We start from the raw sequence: 22,310 nt of genomic DNA on the forward strand, positions 1-22,310 counted from the left end.
AAAAAATATTGTGTTTGTTGCCGAAACGCTCTCACCTTACTTATTACATCATGGTAATAACATTTGAAAATTATATAAAATAATTTTGTATATGGCCGTCCATTGTACTAAAGATGAGAACTATTGAACATGATTGACCACAGAATATCTGTTGTTTTTTCTTCAATGTTTCTAACTATTGTTTGGTACCTTTTTTGCTATATTTCCGTATATTATGGACTATTAATTAAAAGAATAGAACCGAATTACCGCATTCATGATCGAGTAAAATTTATCGTAATTTTCTTTTTTGATATGATGGTACTCAATACTGATAGTGTCGATACCGAATTGTTTTCGATGCGAAAGCTTAATCGATCAACAACTTGTTTTAGTAGATTCCTGGACTTTGAAGATGGATAAATTCACAAAAAGCAATTACACTTAATCCATTATTCGCAATAGTTTCACTATAGTTTCAATAACCTAGCCTATAGGCCTATTATAATTTTTTTTAAAAGAGCAATTTCAATTAATCCTTGTAGGAATTATTCACAATATTTTCACTATAAAATACACAATGAAAACCACTACATTCTTATTGAGTTATTGTTTAAATAGAGTATAGTATAACAAAATCGCTTAGAATTTGATTTATATTTTACGGAGGGAGATTTGGATTTACGATGTTTGTGCCTAGATTCGGTACCTTTATCCCTTATTTCTTTCTTTTCCGTTTTACGATGCTCATAATGTGGACTATAAGAAATGGATTTTTCTTCGCAACTTAAATTTGTACTACCAGTTGTAGATCTTTTCGAATTTTTGTTATGAGGATTTGGACTTTTAGATGTTGATTTCCTGTGTGATGAATAAGAAATTGGACGTTTAATCTATATTTTTCCTTGATGAGAGAGAACTATCTGAACGCCTTTTTGTTGCATCTGTTCAGTTTTGGATTTAGGTTTAACTTTTGGACTTTCAGACCAACGCCATTGCGTGAATATGTTGTTTTAATTTTACGAGAATCTACGGTACTCCAACTACAGTTATATAGAAAAATACAGTACACATTAAGAATTAACTTTTTTTAATTCGGTATGCGTATGTACAAACTCTTCTTTCTTTCGAAATCAGAGCCCAGGGCTTCTCAAAAATAAATTTTCCCCTAATTGGGAAATAATAAAGAGGGAAATAAAATTTTATACCTACTTATGTTCCTAATGCACTTCAGGGCAAAATTAATTCAAATTTTTAAACAAAAATATATGTTGTAGAAAAATTTTCCATAACAAAATGTAACCATTTTCCTAAATCCCTTATTTTATACAACAGCCATTATGTGGAAATATTTGAACAGTTTTTAAGCATAAAATTTTCTTTTTTTTAAGTTGCAGTTTTGATTGATTTTCAATAAATATTTATACACAATATTTTTTTTTCTTTTTTTTTTTTTTTTTTTGATATATTTTTTCTTTTTGATTTTTTTCTATTCACCTTGTTTTTTTTTGTTCGTTTTATAACACAGAAAAAAATTCATTTTAAAAAAATTCATTTTAAAAAAATTCCAATTAAACGATTAATCGATTTTAAAATTAAAATTCATTTTGTATACAAATATATCACACAGAAAAAACTGAAAAACGATTTCAATTACCAAAACCTCGTTTTCAATTATTTTATTTTTTGAAGTTCAACCTATAACAAAAATTGTATATTCAATTACTACTTATAATTGATTTCGTACATAAAATTTTTATTTTTTCTATTTTTGTTGTTGTTAAATACGTATTTGATTATACATTTTTATGAATCAAATACAAAATGAATTGAACCCTTTTAAAATTTTTGATTAATCGTTTAATTGAAAATTTTTTTAAATTAATTTTTTCTGTGTCACAGAAAAAATTAATTTTAAAAATTTTTCAATTAAACGATTAATCAAAAATTTTAAAAGGGTTCAATTCATTTTGTATTTGATTCATAAAAATGTATAATCAAATACGTATTTAACAACGTATTGTACGAAATCAATTATAAGTAGTAATTGACTATACAATTTTTGTTATAGGTTGAACTTCAAAAAATAAAATAATTGAAAACGAGATTTTGGTAATTGAAATCGTTTTTCAGTTTTTTCTGTGTAGGTTGAACTTCACAAAATAAAATAATTGAAAACGAGGTTTTGGTAATTGAAATCGTTTTTCAGTTTTTTCCATGGTATAAAAAATATTAGAAGGTAGTTTCAATTTCTATTTATGTCAGCCTGATTAACCATCTGACAATTAAGGCGATTTGAAGTTTACGTTTAAAGTAATGCTACCATATTAATAATATTTAATTCAATTTTTCATATATTTCAAAAAATATATCAAATAAAAATATTTTCTTTAAAACAGCCACAATTTAATCAACAAAATAATTTTCAATCAAAAATAATAAATGAGGAGCGAACCATGTGGAATACTTAATGTAGGTTTACTGCGGCAATTTAATAAATTGTTAAGAGAGCAAGAAGCATTTCATGCCATGCGAAAACAAAATGCAGATGCAGACAGGAGTCTCTTCTTTTAACAATGATATTTTTCGGTGTTCTTTTTCTCAAAGAATGTTTATTATTGCTTTTGTTGCATTGTGGAACAAGCCATTTACGCATGTTAAGTTTATTAAACCCATCATCAAAAAATATACATAAAGTCTCTATCAATCCCTTGTTAATAATTGTAAAACCAAAATAGTATATATATGTATGTATATGAGCCCTAAGATGATATAGACATGTCTGTCCGTCAATTAAATCATGATAGGGAGAGTCCATTATATGACCGAAATTCCAAAGTGTAATACATGTTTTGATTTTGGTTATATAAGATTCGCTATAGCCGAATTTAATACACATTCTGTTAACTTATATGACCGATCTTGGAAGTGATGTTATTCCGGAAATAACATTCCTGACTAATACTGATTGGAAGATTCTTAGGAATTACGTTCAGGAAATTGAATAATTCTTTGTTTTTTTTCATGATAAGGAGCGCACAACAGGACCGATAGCGGCCTAGGTGTATTTCTTCGGATTTGATGTAGTATACATCCTCCTATCGACCTACCTACCTACCTATATGACCGAAATTCCAAAGTGTAATACATGTTTTGATTATGGTTATATAAGATTCGCTATAGCCGAATTTAGTACACATTCTGTTAACTCGAAATAATGAAAAAGGATAATAGGAAAATAAACACTAAATAGTTTACCGTTCCTCTTGTTAGTACAAAAAAATTGTTATTATTAATAAACTACACATTTTTGTTTAAAAACTCCTCAAAATCATTTTCTAGATGTGGCAAAGCTCCCTTTGAATATTTACAAATAAAATAAACTTCAAAAATCTCTATTCTTGTCAAACAAATAAAATTGAAACAACCTTCTATTTTTTAAATCATGGTTTTTTCTGTGATTTGAATTATAAAAATGTATTATCAAATACACAGAAAAAATTAATTTAAAAAAATTTTCAATTAAACGAATAATCAAAAATTTTAAAAGGGTTCAATTCATTTTGTATTTGATTCATAAAAATGTATAATCAAATACGTATTTAACAACAACAAAAATAGAAAAAAATAAAAATTTTGTATACGAAATCAATTATAAGTAGTAATTGAATATACAATTTTTGTTATAGGTTGAACTTCAAAAAATAAAATAATTGAAAACGAGGTTTTGGTAATTGAAATCGTTTTTCAGTTTTTTCTGTGTACGTACACAGAAAAAATTAATTTTAAAAAATTTTCAATTAAACGATTAATCAAAAATTTTAAAAGGGTTCAATTCATTTTGTATTTGAATCATAAAAATGTATAATCAAATACGTATTTAACAACAACAAAAATATAAAAAAATAAAAATTTTGTATACGAAATCAATTATAAGTAGTAATTGAATATACATTTTTTGTTATAGGCTGAACTTTAATAAATAAAATAATTGAAAACGAGGTTTTGGTAATTGAAATCGTTTTTCAGTGTTTTCTGTGAACTCAATATTTTCTTTAGCTTCGCAACACAATTGAAGATTATTTATTGAGATTTCTAGAAAATTGCAATGTTTTTCTCTAGTATTCTTATGGTTTTTAATATTTTTGATTAGATTTTAAGCTTGTAAAAATCCGAAGAAAGTCCGTGACATTTTCTACAGTGCGATAAATTTATAAAAATGGCGGCTTAACAATTGTTTCTTGTAAATATTCGGCCACCATAGTGTTTGGAGACAACAAGAGCTTCACTGAAAGTCATACCAGACAGACATCGCACTCTATGGGTGTTGGTAGTGATTCTGCTGAGATCAATGGTATAATAATAAGTATGTATCCTTGTGGTTATTCCAGATATGGCAATCAGCGTCCGTCCGTTGCCTCTAGTTGATAATATACCTTGTCACTACTAGCCGACCGACCACCATCCCCTTGGTTGCTAGTTATTTCAACATTGGCATGTCCTCCTAGGGAGGTATACAATTGCCACTCTCTTCCCAATAAGCATTTTTGCTGGAATTCACGTGTAAAACAAATTGAATTCCAGTTAAACATTCAAATACCAAGTATTGAAACACACTTGTTTTACATTTTAATTCAATACCATTCTTCAGTTAAAAGTAAACTTGACTTCATGTCGAACATTACCATGTTATTACAGTTTAATTCAAGTCTTGAAAATTAATGCAATTCAATATATTTTACTATAGATTCAAGATCTTATTACTTTACACTTACACATTACCTTTGCATTGATAGATTAAAAACTTATTAGCGGGAATTTAGAAAACGCATATTACATTATCAAATAAATAATCACAGTCAATTATTAGAAAGCATACATTTTACATCATAACTGCATCTTTAAACTCCAAATAACACACCATGGTCTTGAAATAATTCATCAATATTGACATAACCCATCAGCACAATAACGGCTACATACAAACATACATATGTATGTATGTACCTACCAACCTGTTTATTTAAACCATTAAACAATTAATGTTATTTCCAAATTATATATATTTATAAATTTTTCTAAAAGAATTCAAAAAATTTCCAAACTCAACACGTTCTACGTTTGTTTGCACAACGACAAATATTAACGGCGGCTAACACTAAAAATGTCGGCGGTGGCTTAAAATCGACTGTAAGACGGCTAAGTTTTCAACTACGATTAGTTTTTAAATTTTCAACGGTTTTAAATAAAAAGGGAATCCGAGAGATTAAAAAGTGGGATTTTGGAAGCAAATATTTTAAAAATCGGAATTGTCGACCAGAGTAGGAAATTTTTGTATTCGTGAATACTATTTTATGTATTTCTCTCTCATTTTCACGAGATTTATTTTTAAACTCACGAGAACTATTTTTATTTCAAATCTTCATTTTTATACCGTTCACCTTCGTGCGAAGGGAATATATATTTAAGTTTGTCATTCAGTTTGTAATTTCTATAATATAATTTTTCGACCCTATAAAGTGTATATATATATATATATATATATATGAACATATATATTTATATATATATATTCTGGATCCTTATAAATAGCGGAGTCTATTGAGCCATGTCCGTGTTTATAAAGCTACGTTCACACCTATCAAATGTTTGACGAAAATGACGTGACCTCTAAAAAATCTACATTTTGATTTCCTTAAAATATATATTTATTTGCACAAACATAATATATCTTTGACGACATCAGTTCAGAACGTCTTTATTATTTGTTTCGACAATATTTGCAATTACAAAAATCATGCAGAATCAAAAAAAAAAAAATTACAAAAATTAGTGGTTACGTCTTTTTCATCAAATATTTGATAGGTCTGAACGTAGCTTAACAAAACAGAGAAAGCACAAAAATTGTGTGGAAAATTATGTAGGGATGGAAAAAAATAAAAAAATGTAAAAAATTAAAAACAAATTATTTATAAAAATTTGATTAATTCTTAAAAATTAAAAACATATAATTTCACAAAGATCTATGTTGATCGGCCTATATTTGACCCTTTCCCCCAAATAAAACATCTTACAGAAAATCAGTTTCTGAACTATTTTGTATTAAGAAAAAGATCAATAACGTAAAAACAAAGTTGCATTTTAACCATGAATAGATATACAGGCAAATCCCGGTATAACGAATCTCATTTAAAGAAAATCCGATACGAACAGCCAAATTTTTAACGTAAACTACCTTATATAAAGAAAGTTTAAGAAATTTTATTCTCGATATAACGAATAAAAAATACCTAGAAATCCAGCTTTTGACTTTATATTGATATTGTTAATGTCAAAAACTTGATTGAGCAATTAGAATATATATTCCTAATTTTAGTTATACTGCATATCTGACCTATCGATCAATCCCCCTATTCTGCATTTCGATTACGTTTCCGCATTCACTTACGCTACGATCGACAATTGTTATTCCAACAAAAACGGAATCGGAAGAAAAAAAGAAACAGTTCCATTTTATTCCAATGCTTTACGATTATGTGTATTCTGCATTACATACATTGATATTCCAAAAGTTTCAATTTGAAAACATTATTAGCAGAGAAATAATTAACAAGAAAGAGTGTTATATTCGGCTATGCCGAATTTTATAAACCCACCACAAATCATATGTGTTAAAAAGCAAATTTCGGAAGTGGTCATATCGTATATGGACTTCGATCATTAGATTAATATGAACGTCACCTTGATTTTCGGAATAGGGATTTCAATGTGGGATTGGATCAATTATGGACCAAGATCTCCATAATTTATAGTAATTATTTTTTTTTTTTAAATTCTAACATAGTTAAACTTTTGGAATGAAGTATTACTAACAAATTTATTTTCTGTAAGAGGGTTATATTGCCGACCGATTCTCATAATTTTAGGTTTCATAAATATAGGTTTCGGTTCCTAAAAAAGTTTTTTTTTTCGAACTCGACATTTGAAAACAAGGAAAATTAAAATAATTCGTAAGGATAAATCTTAATTTATGCCGAGCGGAATGATACATACTATATATTTAACATTAAGTTAATTTCCATCGTTTAAACTCTCTTAGCTACACTATTAAATTAAGTACAAATATCATGTATGTATGTGTATAACTATTCCAATTATGTATAACAAATCAATCTTTCAGTGAACTCGATTACGTTTGTTTCAGAAGCCCTGAGCTAACTTTTGTTTAGCTATCTAAAATTCCACAATTTGCTAATTTGTTCGACTAATTTTTCTGGACTGTATGTGATATCATGGAACAATTACAAACTATTTGAACTTTGATCACAAGATTTACATGAATGGGAAAGTGATTATGAGCCGATTGGTAAAATTGTTTGCTTTTAACCACCTATAGGGCCATACCTACATACATACAGCACAAATGCATAATAACTTCCCCTAAATAGTAATGTAGGGTATTAATAAAACCTATTACAAAAAATCGCTTTATACTAAAATAGTAGCTATTCGCAGTGTGCTTTTCTATGCTTATCGCAATGAAATAAAAACTATATAAAGAATTGCAGAGTTTAAATTTGGACGCACTTTATTTTGAATTGCAGCGCCGGCGTAAAGTGGCAAAAGTCTTCGACAGCATTTTATTATCCACATTATTACTTAAATATTATTAAATTGTTAAATTTGGACGTAATTTATTTTGAATAGCAGCGCCCCCGGCGTAAAGACACAAAAGTCTTCGACAGCATTTTATAATACACATTATTAAAAAATTTTACAAAATTTCAACCATTTGATTGTAAAGCTACGTTCACAATGATAGAGAACTCCAGCAAATTGTGTATCTGTTTCTTTTTATCAACGATATTTTAAATTTGACTATCTCGTTTTAATTCACTCCAGAGTACTCTATCATTGTGAACGTAGCTTCCCAGCAAAAAAAGGTGTGGAAAAAGATGTAGTATTTTCATCACAACTAGCAATCCGAAGTGCTTCAAATTCAGGTGAAAAAACTTTGAATTTTACATTAGCGTGTCATTGGAGGGATGTTGATAATTTTTGATAACTTTGAACTACATCTAATCTCATTTTTGGAAGCTGTTAAAATCCGATATTTGTATGTTAAAAATAAAACATATTCTTTCAATAACACGATAATGCAAATTTCATTGGTTTTTCATGAAAACATGATGTACTTCGCATGTGTTATTATATTTCTACATATCTTTCCTCACTTTTAACTGGCTTTTCATTTGTAAGGAAATATTTGGTTTATAAAAGCGAAAAATATGTACATATGTAAATGCATTTTTAGATGCGATTAAGATGTCATTTGTAAAGTATGACATCAATTATTTCTTGCTGTGTTAATTGGAAATTTGGTATTTTTCATATTTTCGAGCGATTAATCGACAAAAATTTATTGATTAACCGATCGATTGATTAACCAAAGACAACTGCTTTAATTTTGTCACTTCAAATTAAATTGCATTTAGAAGCAAAAACAAGTGTCCTTTCATAATAATTAATTGCAATTTTACAAAATTAATTAACATTTATCAATATTGTTTCAAATTATTTCACAGAATGCGCTATAATTATGAAACAGCTTTTTATGGTTAGTTTTGTATAAAAAGACTAATAAAGTTATTTTGTCATCTTACACCGAATTTTGATACTTATTACATAAACTAGCCTTCGTTCTTGAATTTGCCATCAATCATGTTTTTCTGACTTAATTTTTATTAATAATATGAAAAGAATAAAAACTTAATACAAGGTGAGCTATATTTTTGAGCAGTACTTTAAATACATATGTATATAATATTGACAGTTTGTATTTACGTTGGTTCATTCTTATAAGTACAATTTATACACTTGTATAAGACATACTATTTTAATCTTTAATACTATTTTAATGAAATTTTTACTTTGTGTTATTGTTTAATTCAGCAAGATATGTCGACTTAAATATAATTGAAAACAATACAGCAAAAATACATACATGTATGTATATGTACATACATACATACATATTTATAATGAACCCTTAAGAATAAGCTAATATTTATATTTGGTTCTATTGCACTCTCCTTTTACCACTTAAAAACAAGGAAGGATATTCATTTCAACTAATTCATCTAAATTAATTTTTATATTGTTGCATTGATAAACTTAAAATCTAATAATTAATAATAATAAGTTGTGTATTAACAGTTTAATCGTGTACGGTATTGATTTAAAATAATTATACATAATCGTATAATTGTTATAAAACTACTACCTATGTATGTATAAAATTACATTAGTTTAGCACTTAATTCCTAATTTAGCTAATGGTAATTAATCCTTAATCCAAATTCTATTAGTGGCTTGCAAAAAACTTTATAGTCTTAATGTTAGAACTGAAAAGATTAATGTTTAAAGTATTCATAGATAAAGGAAAATGGTTTAGTTGTACAATGATTTTATTCCTTTTTGGCGGCTTTTAAAGCGGCTGCATGTTTCTTATCCTTATTATAATTTTTAACGTAGAACGAACTGAACATGTAAGTAAAGAGGCCTGCATTAAATGTCAATAAAGCAGCAATTGGTTTTGGGAATGCACAGTTAGGTTGGAACTGAATCTGCAACGTGTGCACGAAGATAATTAAGAATTGAACCTAAATGATAAAATATGTTAATTCAGTTTATTATAAGATTGTTTTTCTATACTTACGATTTGTAAGATAGTAATGTACTTCTTCCACCATAAGTATTTTTGTACTTTCGGACCCATCGCAGAGAGCAAATAATAGGCATACATAATTATATGAATAAAGGAATTAATAAATCCAAGTAATGTACCATGACCACCTGAAAAAGACAAGTTTTCAAAATAAAATAAAACCTTGGAAAACAAACAAATAATGATCAAAGTATTTTTTCTCGAATGGACTTTTTTTGATTAAACCAGTCTTGCAGTAAATGATCGATATGTACAACGAAACGATGATTTCCAAACATATCGTTCATTTCCAGCTAACGATTTCTGACTCAAAATACGAAGTTCTTGATTGACTATAATATTTTGCTATAAATGTCAAAATTATGGAATTATTTTAACAATATTAAGATGTCATTAAATTTTAAAAGCAACATTTAATCAGAAATAATATAAATGTTTATCTTACCAGCAAAATATTTAACTCCGATAAAAGCGCAAACTGGCATTAATGTATGATGGTATAAATGCAAAAAGGAAATCTGACGATCCTTTTTACGTAATACAAAAAATACGGTATCCAAGAGTTCAGTAATTTTTGCAATATAGTAAAGCCAAACTGCACGAGCCATCTAGATGCATTAATATATTAAATAAATTAGAATGTATGTGAAATTCAAGTTAACCTAATACCAACTTACTCTCATAGAAATAGGATCTGTAGCATATGTAACAGGTTGGCATCTAAAATTGTAGTGACCACCCCAGCCGCCTTTATATCCCTGTAATGATAATAGAATGGCAAATTTTCTCCATAAAATTAGTATGATTTGATTTTATAATATTACCTCATAAAACAGCACCCAACTTAAGACAACTTGTACCGCATTGTACACCAATAATGTATTCTTCAGTTCGAATGGTTTGCGATCGCGCATATATCTAGGACCAGCATATAGACAAAAATATAAATATGCACCCAATATCATAAAGAGAGGACCTGGTGCGTTAGATAAAAACCAACTCTTTGTGCGTAAGTCTTCATGTTCCACAAAAAAGTTAACCAATCGATCAACTACCGTCGTCGATTCATTCAATCTAAACGTTGGCGATGACATCTTGACTTAATATGATATTCTAAAAATAATACATATATTTTTTAAAATTAGTTTGTATGTATTACCAATTTCATAAATTAAGAGTAACACTGATCTACACTGAAATCCTCCTTTAAAAACTATGTTATAGAACTTAAGATATTGCCACACTGAATCTACGCCTGCTTTCGATTTCTTTCACGTCACAATTTCGAGTAGTACTTTACTATTTTGATTAACCCTTACAGACAGAAGGGGGTTGGATACACTTCTGGTGAAAATATATTTCATATTTTGTCCATGAATGATCGACCAAAAAATAGTTATATGATGACAAAATTTTACAGCTAATTTTACAAAATTAAACTTTTTTTATTTTTTTTTTTTTTTTGCAAAAAAATTTGCGGGTTTATAAATATCGAAAATTCAAAAATGTGTCGCATTTGTTAGATGTTTTTCATTTTTATTGGAAAACAAAGAGCTGAAAACTATAAAGAAAAAATTAAAGGACTGATCTCTGTAATCGTCATTTTAAATGTAACATGTCACTAAAACTTAATTTTTCGGACTCACACTTTTTCCTGAAAATCTTGGTGCAGTATCAGATGAAAATTTCGAAAGGTTTCATCAAGAGATATTATAAAAAGGAAGAAGATACCACGGAAAATGGTCAGACATGCTTGCGGATTTTTGTAGGCCTATTTTCCGTGAAACATTAATGAATAGAAAAACAAATACAAAGTACATAATATATACCCAGACATCCTTATAGTAAATTTTACTTGTTTTAGTTGTTGTTGTTTTTATCAATGTTGCACACATTTTAAAATTTTACTTTAAATTTCTAGCAAAAAAATTGAGTTTTTAACACACTTTGCACCTGGATTCAGGAGCAATAAGTTTATAATAATCAGCCATTAAAATTTAAAGGAGCGCAAAAAAAACTTTTTTTGCAGACCAGTGTAATTAATCTTTATTATTGATCGATTATTGATTTGTATATGAACGACAGCCAGTATAACTAAATGTGGAAGTTTATCCACATTTGAGGACAGATTTTCTTATTGACACTACACTTAAATGTGATCTTGTATGTACATACATTAGACCGACTCACTCTGTATGGAAAGCAAAAACGTGTTTTTGTTACCCCTCTCAAAAATTTACCTTGCTTTGTTTTATGATTATTTCCAAAATATTTTGAGTCTAGCGATGGCTAGACTCAAAAGGGCCTTTTTTGTAACCGGTTCAGCTCACGAACATCCATCGATAGACTCAAGATATTTTGAAAACCATCATAAAACAAAACAAAGATTTTTTGAAACTGGGTAAAATTTTGAATTGAATATGAAAAGTCGTGTCCCCCTGAGGATATTTTTTTGAAAACTGTCCAGCTCACGAATGGACAACACTAAATCCAAAATATTTTGGGTAACACCATATGACATAACAACGAATATTTTAAGAAGGGTAACTCAAGTTGGTCTAATATACATATATTAAATATTTTTTAATCATAATATAAATTGTTATTTACAAACCTATTGTAATCACACACACAAAACCCATATACATACATTGGGTTTATGGATTTGATTACAATAGGTTTGTAAATAAATTTTTTTTGCGAATTAATAAACTAAAATATTTATAAAAATTAATATTTTACATCTGACATAAATTTGGATGTTTGTTTCATAAATTTTTATTAATTTCTTTTTTTTTAAATTTTCATGTGATATGTTTTCGACGACTTTTAAATATTAATATTACACTCTATAGTCCTGAATTATAATAAAATAATAATGAGTTTTGTAAAGCACCAGTTTTATTAGGCAATAGCTAATCCAGTGTGCTTTATTACCCTTAAAGAAATATAAATAAAAAACCCACTTAAACATGGGAGATGCCACGCCGATTTTTCCGAACGCTAATAAGGATTTTAATGTAAGCTATGTAAATATGAATAATATTGTATTGTATTGTATTTAATTCATATGTCTTCCAATCCCTTCATGTTAAATTTGAAGATTCTAGCTTCTAGAGTATCTCAGATATACACATTTTTCTATATAATTCGTATGGTGGTTCCAGGCCACTCCCTTGATGAAAGTCCGCTTTTTTTCCAAAATATTCAGATGAATAAAAAATTTTAGAAATCTAGTTCTATTAGTTTCTTAGATAAAAGTTTTTTTTGTATTTAATTCATATGGGAGGGGCTGCTCGACACTGTCGTGATTTCATATAACGAGTGGCAAAAAATAGAAGGAGTTATCGTAGAACGAAATTTGACACACATGTTTTAATTGACGAAATATAAGAAAATTAAAAATTTGGTCAATAAATCTTCAAGGATTCGTGTCCTTCCCATATATCCTGAAAATAGATATTGCCATAACTGGGAGAAAAAAACTCATATCCTAATGAAATTTTGTACAGACTTTAGTTTTGATATGCTTAATACACTTAATACAACCTCCAAATTTCGTTCAATTCAGACCAAGGATACGACTACCTCAAAAATGTCCTTTTTCAAACACATAATCGAAAAAAGCAAAAAAAAAACAAAATTTTTTTTATCGAATCACTTATAAAGAGATAGATGAGTAATAATAACATTAAATTGTTTGTTCCCCACCTCCATTATATCCTTAGTGAGGATTCCTTTTCAACCTTCAAGGATATCCTTTTCGTTTGATCTAATCTGATACTCATAACAAATAAAAAGTATTTATTTGTACTTGTAATGGCTTCCTAATAGAACTTTTTATATTTTGTTTAAAAAATTATCATCTAAAAAAAATTTCAACATAATTGTCAACTATTACGAAGTTCCATGTATTCACCCAGTATCTCTATTAAGTTTCAAACCTACTTTTTCCTGTATATAGCTCAATTGTTGCTCATTTCTAAAAGTGTAAATTTTAGTTTTTCCTACTATGTATCCACTAGTATTACTCATATCAAATTTCCTACAAATTGTTAAATATTATGTAAGACATTATATGTATTACTTTTCTTAAACTGCAGCCGCTTATGAAAAATATCCCAAAAATATAATGATGTTGATAGAAAAAAATGTATATAAAACCCGTAAAAGCACTCAGAAGCAGTTGAAGTTTATTTATGTTAAAATACATAGTTATAGCAATAAAATATCAAAAAATTTCGAAAGTGATATCGGGTGTTTTTTTTTAATTCACTACAGAAGTTGACATTTGTATCGAAATCGTCGTTATACTTAGGAGGTATCCTTTATCTAACGGTATTTCGAGAAGGATCAATATTTTTAAACCAAAACAGAGTTACAATTATCGTTATATATATAAAATAAATATTTAAATAACGACAAGCAAATGTCAAATTTTAGGTTTTTCTTTTAAATATATTATCTTGCATGCAAACCTTAACTTTGAGCTACAATAACTAAAAAACTACACAAAATTTTTAAACAATATTTTCCATTTTAACTAATAGGAATGTTTTCTATATAAAATAATAAAATTTCCTACATCGACTTTAACCATTTTTGGCCACGCTCGTGACAAAATTTGAAGCTTTTAACTCTAATAGTTTCCAATATAAAAGAATTTTTGTATTTTATTAATATGGGAGGTGCCACGCCCCCTGTTGCTAGTCCGTCCCCTTTTTATCCTACATAATCATATTGAGACTTATGTGGCTCCGACAAAATTTGAGGACTCTAACTGTTATATTTTCTGAGATATACTGATTTAATATTTTCTTAATATGGAAGGTGCCACGCCCACTATATCCATTCCGCCCATTTTGTCCAAAAATATTCTTTTGGATGTCAAAGTTGTCCGTGCAAAATTTGAGGACTCTAATTGCACCAGTTTCCAGGCATTCAGAAACACACTACTAAAAATTTCAACAAAATCGGTTTAGCAGTTTAGGCGGCTATAGACTTCAAACAAACATATATACGTATATACATACATTTTGTCCAAAAATATTCTTATGGATGTCAAAGTTGTCCGTGCAAAATTTGAGGACTCTAATTGCACCAGTTTCCAGGCATACAGAAACACACTAAAGGAATATGTATAAATAAATACCAGATTTATTATATGTTACATATGAAAGATGTCAAGCAAATTATTGCAAGTTCGCCAGTTTCTATCTATCGCCAATTTTTATCTATCTATAAAAAATTTGAATAATATAAGAGTTTCCAAGATGCACGAAATTTTGTATTTAATTCATATATGTTGTGCCAAGCCACCCATTGAAAGTCCGCCCGTTATGCTCTAAATGTTCACATGAATTTCAAAGGTCTCCATGTAAAATTTGAAGATTCAAGCTCTAATAGTTTCTCAGATATACGAATATTTCTATTTGATACATGTGGGGGCTTCAAGACCCCCCAGATGAAAGTTCGCTTTTTTTCCTCCAAAATATTCAGATGAATATTTAAGTTCTTCGTGCAAAATTTGAAGAATTTAGTTCCATTAGTTTTCCAGATAAACGAATTTTTGTCTTTAATTAATATGGGAGGTGCCGCTCCCCTCATGGGTAGTCCGCCAATTTATTACCCAAAATGTTTAGATGGATGTTAAAGTTTTTCGTGCAAAATTTGAAGATTCTAACTGTAAAAGTTTCCAAGATAAACGTATTTTTGTATTTAATTTATATGGGAGGTGCCACGCCCCCTAATGATAGTCCGCCTACTTTTTGTCCTAAATAATTATATTGACACTAAAGTTGCTCCGATAAAATTTGAGGACTAACTGTTATATTATCTAAAATATACGGATTTAATATTTTCTTAATATAGGCGTGGCTCCTCGCCTAAAAGTAGCCTATTACCTATTCCAGACATACAGGAATACGCTGTGAAAATTTTAATAAAATCGGTTCAGCCGTTTAGTAGTCTATAACGTTCAAACATACAAACATATAAACATAAAAACAAACACACATTCATTTATATATATATAGATATATAATTTTTTACATATAATTTTTAAATTAATATTATACATATATAGATTAATATTTGGTTATTGTGTTGAAGTTCTTAATAAAAACGCGTAGAATAATATTTGATAAAAAAATATTTGCAAGTAACTCAATTGTAAAAATATATTTACATGTATGTATGTACATATATTTATATAGTATGAATGTATGTAAATATGTATAGATATGTATGTACAAGTACATATGTATGCATAAATGATATGCATATTTTTTGGTAACATTTAAGGGCCCTTTAGACTATAAGACTTAAGGTACGACTTTACGTATGAAAATCAAATGAAATTCCATCCGTATCTTAGTAAAGAGAATAAAAGTCGTATGATTTATATTTTTTGCTTTTACACTATTGGTATAAGACAATAACAAAGTAGAACGGAAACAGCTGTTTCTTTTTTTGTATGTGCTTTTAATTAAATGAAAAAGTTGAAAAGTCGAAAAATCGACTTTTCATAGAATGCAAAAAGTCGAAAAGTCTACTTTTCGTTTCAACTATAGAACCCTAGCAAGCTTGTTTTTGAATCATTCCAAAAATGAAGAGAGCCAAGCAACTGTCAAATTTTCCATCCGTATTTTCTCCCAATGGGGTGTGGTTTTAATACATACTGCGTTTAGACTATCTCATCCGTTCTATTCTATACAATTTTGACAGATCATATTACTTGTGTTATAATATAAAAGTAGCCAAATTTACAAATTTAATATAATTATCAGAGTTTCTGAACATCGGACGATAATACATTTAGTGAATACTATATAAGGTTTTTGTTTTCACCATCAATCATTTTCCGCACAACAGGCCCGATAGTGGCCTAGGTGTATTTCTTCGGATTTTATGTAGATACATCCTCCTATCAACCTAACCTAACCATCTGATAAATTACGAACTATGGTATAAATACGAATTTTGCATGTAAAGTCAGGCTAACAGTCATGGTTTAATCAAATCAGAAATAATTCTGAATCGATTCGTATATTTTAAGGAGGATGTAGGTCAACAAATTTTGGGTGTTATAAACAACACAAATCCATGCTTGTGATTATTATATCATTCAAGATTTAACTAATTTGAGCGATAGTGCCCAAAAAGAGTATTTTTCGAAAATCATATCGCACATTTACTACAAATTTCGGGTTTTTGAACTGAGGACTACAAAACATGCGTCATACGTGTAAAGTCGGTGTGGCTGAGTTGACAATCCTTGGTCGTTGTTCGATGAACTTCGAGTTGTTCCGGTGCAAAGAAGCTGTCAAAACGCAGCCCTTAGGCTATTTTCAAATGACGTCAGAAGATCACCTACACGGGATGATGTACCCGTTTAATGTACGTGTAATTTAAAGTATCGGTTCTACAAAAACAAACATGCGTCATATTTAAATCGTTCATAAAGATTTATGTTTATATATTCACCATATGCAGATGAATTAACATTATGCTAATTTGGTTTACCGTATTGGTAATCTATTCGTTGCTTATTTTGTGTTATACAAAATCTTGTTTTAATAAACGACAACAATTTTACTTGTATATTTGGAACTAAGGAATGATCTTAACATTTGATATTAAATTGATTTTTTTTTTTAATTTGGAAATTATTTTATATTATTACTCACAAAAAATAAAAAGTTCACTTATTTTAAATCTTAAATCAACATAATGTCGAGCACATACAAATCAAACAAACAAATCCAACGTGTATAGCTAGTTTTATTTTAAATCTTCGCATTGTAATCACTGGCCTTGTGATTTTCGACAAATATTAACTACTTTGGCTATCAAACACGCATTTAAATCAAAAATAATTTACTAATCGTTATTTATCTAAACTCAATCGTTTAATTTTTAAAACGACTATGCCATTCGATCCACAATAAAAACTCAGCAAGACTTGTGTTTGAAAACCATGCCACATACATAAGCCTGCAACGATGTTTTTGTTCGGTATATTCTGATGTATTAAAGAAAAATAAAAAATTCTTTCACATTTTCGTAAATGTTAGTTTTCACAAATACAAATCATAAAAAAAAAGTTTTTCAGTTCCAATGAATAACAGATTTTTAAAAGGAAATCAATTTTTTTAATTTTTTGGATTTTACAAAAGTCTACAAGCGATGATTTTAAATGTTTAAATAAAAAATTAATTACTTTCCGAAAGGGTCTTTTTTGGGTATATATTCTTTGTAAAAACAAATTAAAAAGTTTAAAGCACAATATAAAAATTATGTTATATAATTCTGAAAACTTATTATATTCAATAATAAATGGGAATACTAAATTTTGCAACACATATGGTCTAACAATGGATGTGTGAAATTGTGACATGGAAACTGGTATTAAAAAAAACATATTATTTTTAGGGGAACAATATATTGGAACATGAATTTCCATGTTTTGAAAAACAATATAGTTGAAATGCTCCGAAACAGCATCCAAATGCCAAACTGATCTCTGTGCAGCATATTTTTCTGATGCTAAGGTAATTATAAATATAAATTGGTAAATCCAAATATCCAAAGATCAATACTTTCAAAATTTACAAGAATATTTGAAGCTACAAGCAATAAAATAAAAAATAAAATAATAAAAATACTATGTTGACGGGTATATAAGATTCGGCACTGCCGAATATAGCACTATTACTTGTTTACTTTAACGAATTTTCGCATTATAAACAAATTTTAAATTAAGAATTGTATCAGTAATCAATCTTTATCTACACAGAAAAAAATAATACATAACATGAATGAATTTTGTAATATATTGTATGAATCGAGCATGAGTTTTTTTTCCCAAACCATTTTCATTCAGAATATTAAAAGTTCATAAAATGTATGAACTTGTACATGACGAAAAGTTTTTGAATTTTTACTTTTTTCTACGATATTTATGAACAATTGCAAAAAAAGTTCATTATCTACCAATTTGTTTCCATATTTTGTAGATAGTAATCCTATATTAGTGAATTTTGTATAATAAAAAAATATAAATTGAAACGCAGAAAAACTAAATGTTAACCAAGAAAACATCATCCAACATAGTTAAGCATCTATTCTTCATAAAATGCCGCCAAATACGTGAACATTTCATCGATTTTAATCTAAAAATCATAAAGAAATACAAAATTTTCCTAAGAAAACTTCAAACATTTTTTTAACAAATAGAAAAATAAAAATAAATTTGAAATATTTTAGGTCAAGGCTTCAAGATAATGTTTGAAAAAATAGAAATTATAAAATTCATACCAATTTAATTCTTAAATATTATTAACTTTAAATAATGAAAGCAGTTCATAATATTTATGCTGAAACTTTTTTCTGTGTAGAAAGAATTGGTTCAAAAACATCTCAATTTCACGTGTTTAATTATAAAACACATACACAATGTTTTTCAGAACAGGAATTTTTTTCCGTTTAATGAACACAGCTAGAACAAAAAGAAACGTCAAAAATAAAAATTGAAATTACAAAAGATTTTATTTTATTGTTTAAAAGAATTTAAAATGTTTGAAATTAATAAATACTTGTGTTTAAATGTTCAATTCAGTGTAATTTAAGTGATTTTTTAATTTAAAAAATAAATTTTTTTATTTGGAAAAACATTTCAAAAAACATTTTCTTGAATTTTAATATCAAATAATTGGAATATGTATAGTCGGTTTAAAATTGTTAAAGTTATTTCAAATTCCTCCGATCATTTAGTGTCAGAAAACTTAAACTGAAACAAATTTTAGGATATATTCTAATAAAACCATGTCATTACATTAAATATATGGGGAATTTCATGTCAAGTGACCCAACTCAAAAAATCGATTTTGACGAAATTTGCACTAAGATTAGTACTATTGGATATTAGGTCAGTTTCAGCTCTGTCGGTCAAGAAATGCCGGACTTAGAGAGGGTCAAATTTGGTTATACAGGGTTTTATTCAAATGAGTGTAACTTTTCACCTAGCAAAAATTGTCCAAAGCTATTTCTTCATTCTTTCGATTTTTAAAGTTGGGTCACTTGACACGAAATTCCCCATATTTACATTAACTTAAATGTCAGTTTCATCCTCATTAGATACCGTGAAACGGATATAATCAAAAACGGAAAACCCTTCAGACGGCAGTTTCAAAATTCCTGTTTTAAATTGGTATAACCAATAACAAAGTAAGATGGAAACAGCAGTTTAATTTTTTTGTATGCATTTACATAAATATACATTCCTGATATTTTGATATATTCTAATATAAAAAGTGAAAAGTATTTCACCAATACTAGAATATAATTTTCACACATATTTACTTCATACGTCGGTTAAAAGTAATACATTTTCATTTCGATATGTATATAATCCCATTTTCCATAAAAATCCCCTGTGTATAAGTCTTATTTTTAAATGCCATTTTGTGCGACTTTTTAAAATTTTTCAACGGTAACACTTATGTAAGTAATTTTGGCGGTTTAGATTAACCTTACATATTTAAAAAATTACCCTTGCGTGTCTTTTTTTTATACACATGTATGTTAAATTTGTCACTTCCGAATTCATTATTTTTAAGAAAACAAATTAAAACAACGTACCTATGCATGTAATTTAAATTTTTAGTGATATAATAAAACAAAAGGTAGTTTCAATAAGCAAATGTCACAATGGTAGTCATGAAACATTTCGCAATTAACGATTGGACCAAGTACTATCTACTTATTAAGAGAAACACAGTATCGATGGTTATAGTCTAACGATATCAATCATGGAGCTATCATTTGTCTATTTCCATTGATATACAATTTAAATCTGTTGCCATTTTGTATTAAAAATATATGAATTTTGTGCTAAATTTGATTTTCTTTTTTAATAAATGAAGCTCTTTATCTGTTATTATACAAATATGTATGTATTTGGCAAAAATTTTAAACCAGTTCCTTTTAAACACTAATGAACAAAATAAGATCACTCCACACAAAATCGATTTTAATTTTAAGAATGAAAAAATATTGGCGATTTAAAAAATGTCCCACATGGGCAAATATTTCTTTTATTTTGTATAATTTTAAATATTTCGTTCACAGTCCTTAAAAAACATTGACAGAAGAACTGTCAATTTTTGTTTATATCAATACATAAGGGAATCATATTGCGCTTTTTGTCAAGACAAATCAAAAGTTGTATTACTCAATTTGATCAATTTACTTCTAAATGTCATTATTATTAAGACAAATTTGTCTAAACAATTGTTTTGACAAGTATACGCTCTAATTCGTTTATCTTGACAACAATTTGACGTTTAGCATGATGAAAATTTATCAAATCTAGAACAAATAATTTTGGCGACGTAAATAAAGGAGTACTGTACATACATACATTTTAGTTTTTTAATTATAAATAAATACATGTAAAGATTTAAAAACCCCTCCTCACATTGCAATTTTTAAAATTCGAAATTTCGAAATTCAACAAAATGTTCGTTTAAAAATTTCACAATATATTTATACAGTACTATTTAGTGCTTTTTGGTGTATTTAACACTTTTGCCAATAATTTAGATAATATTTTTTGTTATTTATCAACAAACACAGTTTAGATATTGATGATCACAATTTCTTGAGAAATAAATAGCATTTTCTATATTTTATGAATTTTTACCAAAGACAAAATAAGTACACGTTAATAAGTACAGGTATGTTGGTTTATGTATTCGTTATTTTCACTAATAAATACCAAAATTTCCAGGTCTATTTTTTGATATTTGATCTCACTTAACAATACATCAACAAAACATAATACAATTGTATTCAGTGGTGTTGCAATATTTATTTAAGCATGATAATTAGATTACAATTATTGTACATATTATCAAACTTCAATCTCACACATCGAATGCAAAAATAATATTTATACATACATATGTATGTATTTGTGTGTATAATAAAGTAGAAGACACAACAAAAAGTACTTGCCTTCTACAAGAAATTTACAAAGTCCTTTAGATTTATTTATTCAATATTTTCTAAATTTATATGGTTTTAACAAATGGTGTGTTACTTATTTTTAGAACTCATACACACTTTAAATTATTAATAATAATGTTTCTTTTTCGTAGAAAGTTCTTTTCGCGTGATTTTTACGAGCATCCGAATGCTTCGCGTCTTAATAACAAACTAACTTTATCTGGGCTTATGGTACCCGTCTTCTATTTGATTCACTTCGATCTTGTCACCTGTCTAGTTCAGTTCAGTTTCTGCTACTACTACAAAACAAAACAGTCAGAGAGCCTCTGCTGCCCAACAAACACATAGCTATGATTTCAAATTGAGGAATTCGATTACTCTCTGGTTAAACGCTATTTGAAAATAATACATTCCCAAATCACTGGGTACATTTTTTCCGAAATATTTTAAAAAGTTTTGAAACTACATTGTACATCAAATGAAGTGGTCATCATTTATCGCAAAACATAAATATGTGTTCGTTGGGTAATTGTATATTTTTATGTATGTATGTGTAATTATTGTTAATGCGTGTGTGTATTTCTTTCTGATTATA

The 22,310-nt window shown here is 27.8% G+C and overlaps 1 protein-coding gene across 2 annotated transcripts; it reads right to left on the minus strand.

Annotated features, from left to right (window-relative positions):
• Positions 1-8,701: 8,701 nt before the first annotated feature.
• On the minus strand, positions 8,702-22,002 carry LOC119600901 (elongation of very long chain fatty acids protein AAEL008004). Of its 2 annotated transcripts, none has more exons than XM_037951483.1 (6): positions 21,725-22,002; positions 10,531-10,819; positions 10,384-10,464; positions 10,152-10,314; positions 9,698-9,834; positions 8,702-9,641 (listed from the first exon to the last, which is right to left on the minus strand). In XM_037951483.1, exons 2-6 carry the CDS (start codon positions 10,798-10,800, stop codon positions 9,447-9,449), a joined length of 846 nt encoding a protein of 281 aa, XP_037807411.1. In that variant the 5' UTR covers positions 10,801-10,819; positions 21,725-22,002; the 3' UTR covers positions 8,702-9,446. The 2 variants fall into 2 exon arrangements, with proteins under 2 accessions (XP_037807411.1, XP_037807412.1); XM_037951484.1 differs by having other exon boundaries at positions 8,749-9,641; positions 21,833-21,963.
• Positions 22,003-22,310: the final 308 nt, after the last annotated feature.

This window comes from Lucilia sericata, unplaced genomic scaffold (genome assembly GCF_015586225.1).
Source record: "Lucilia sericata isolate MDLA Ls3-8-SP2 unplaced genomic scaffold, ASM1558622v1 Contig000126F_arrow, whole genome shotgun sequence".
Taxonomy (NCBI): Eukaryota; Metazoa; Arthropoda; class Insecta; order Diptera; family Calliphoridae; genus Lucilia; species Lucilia sericata.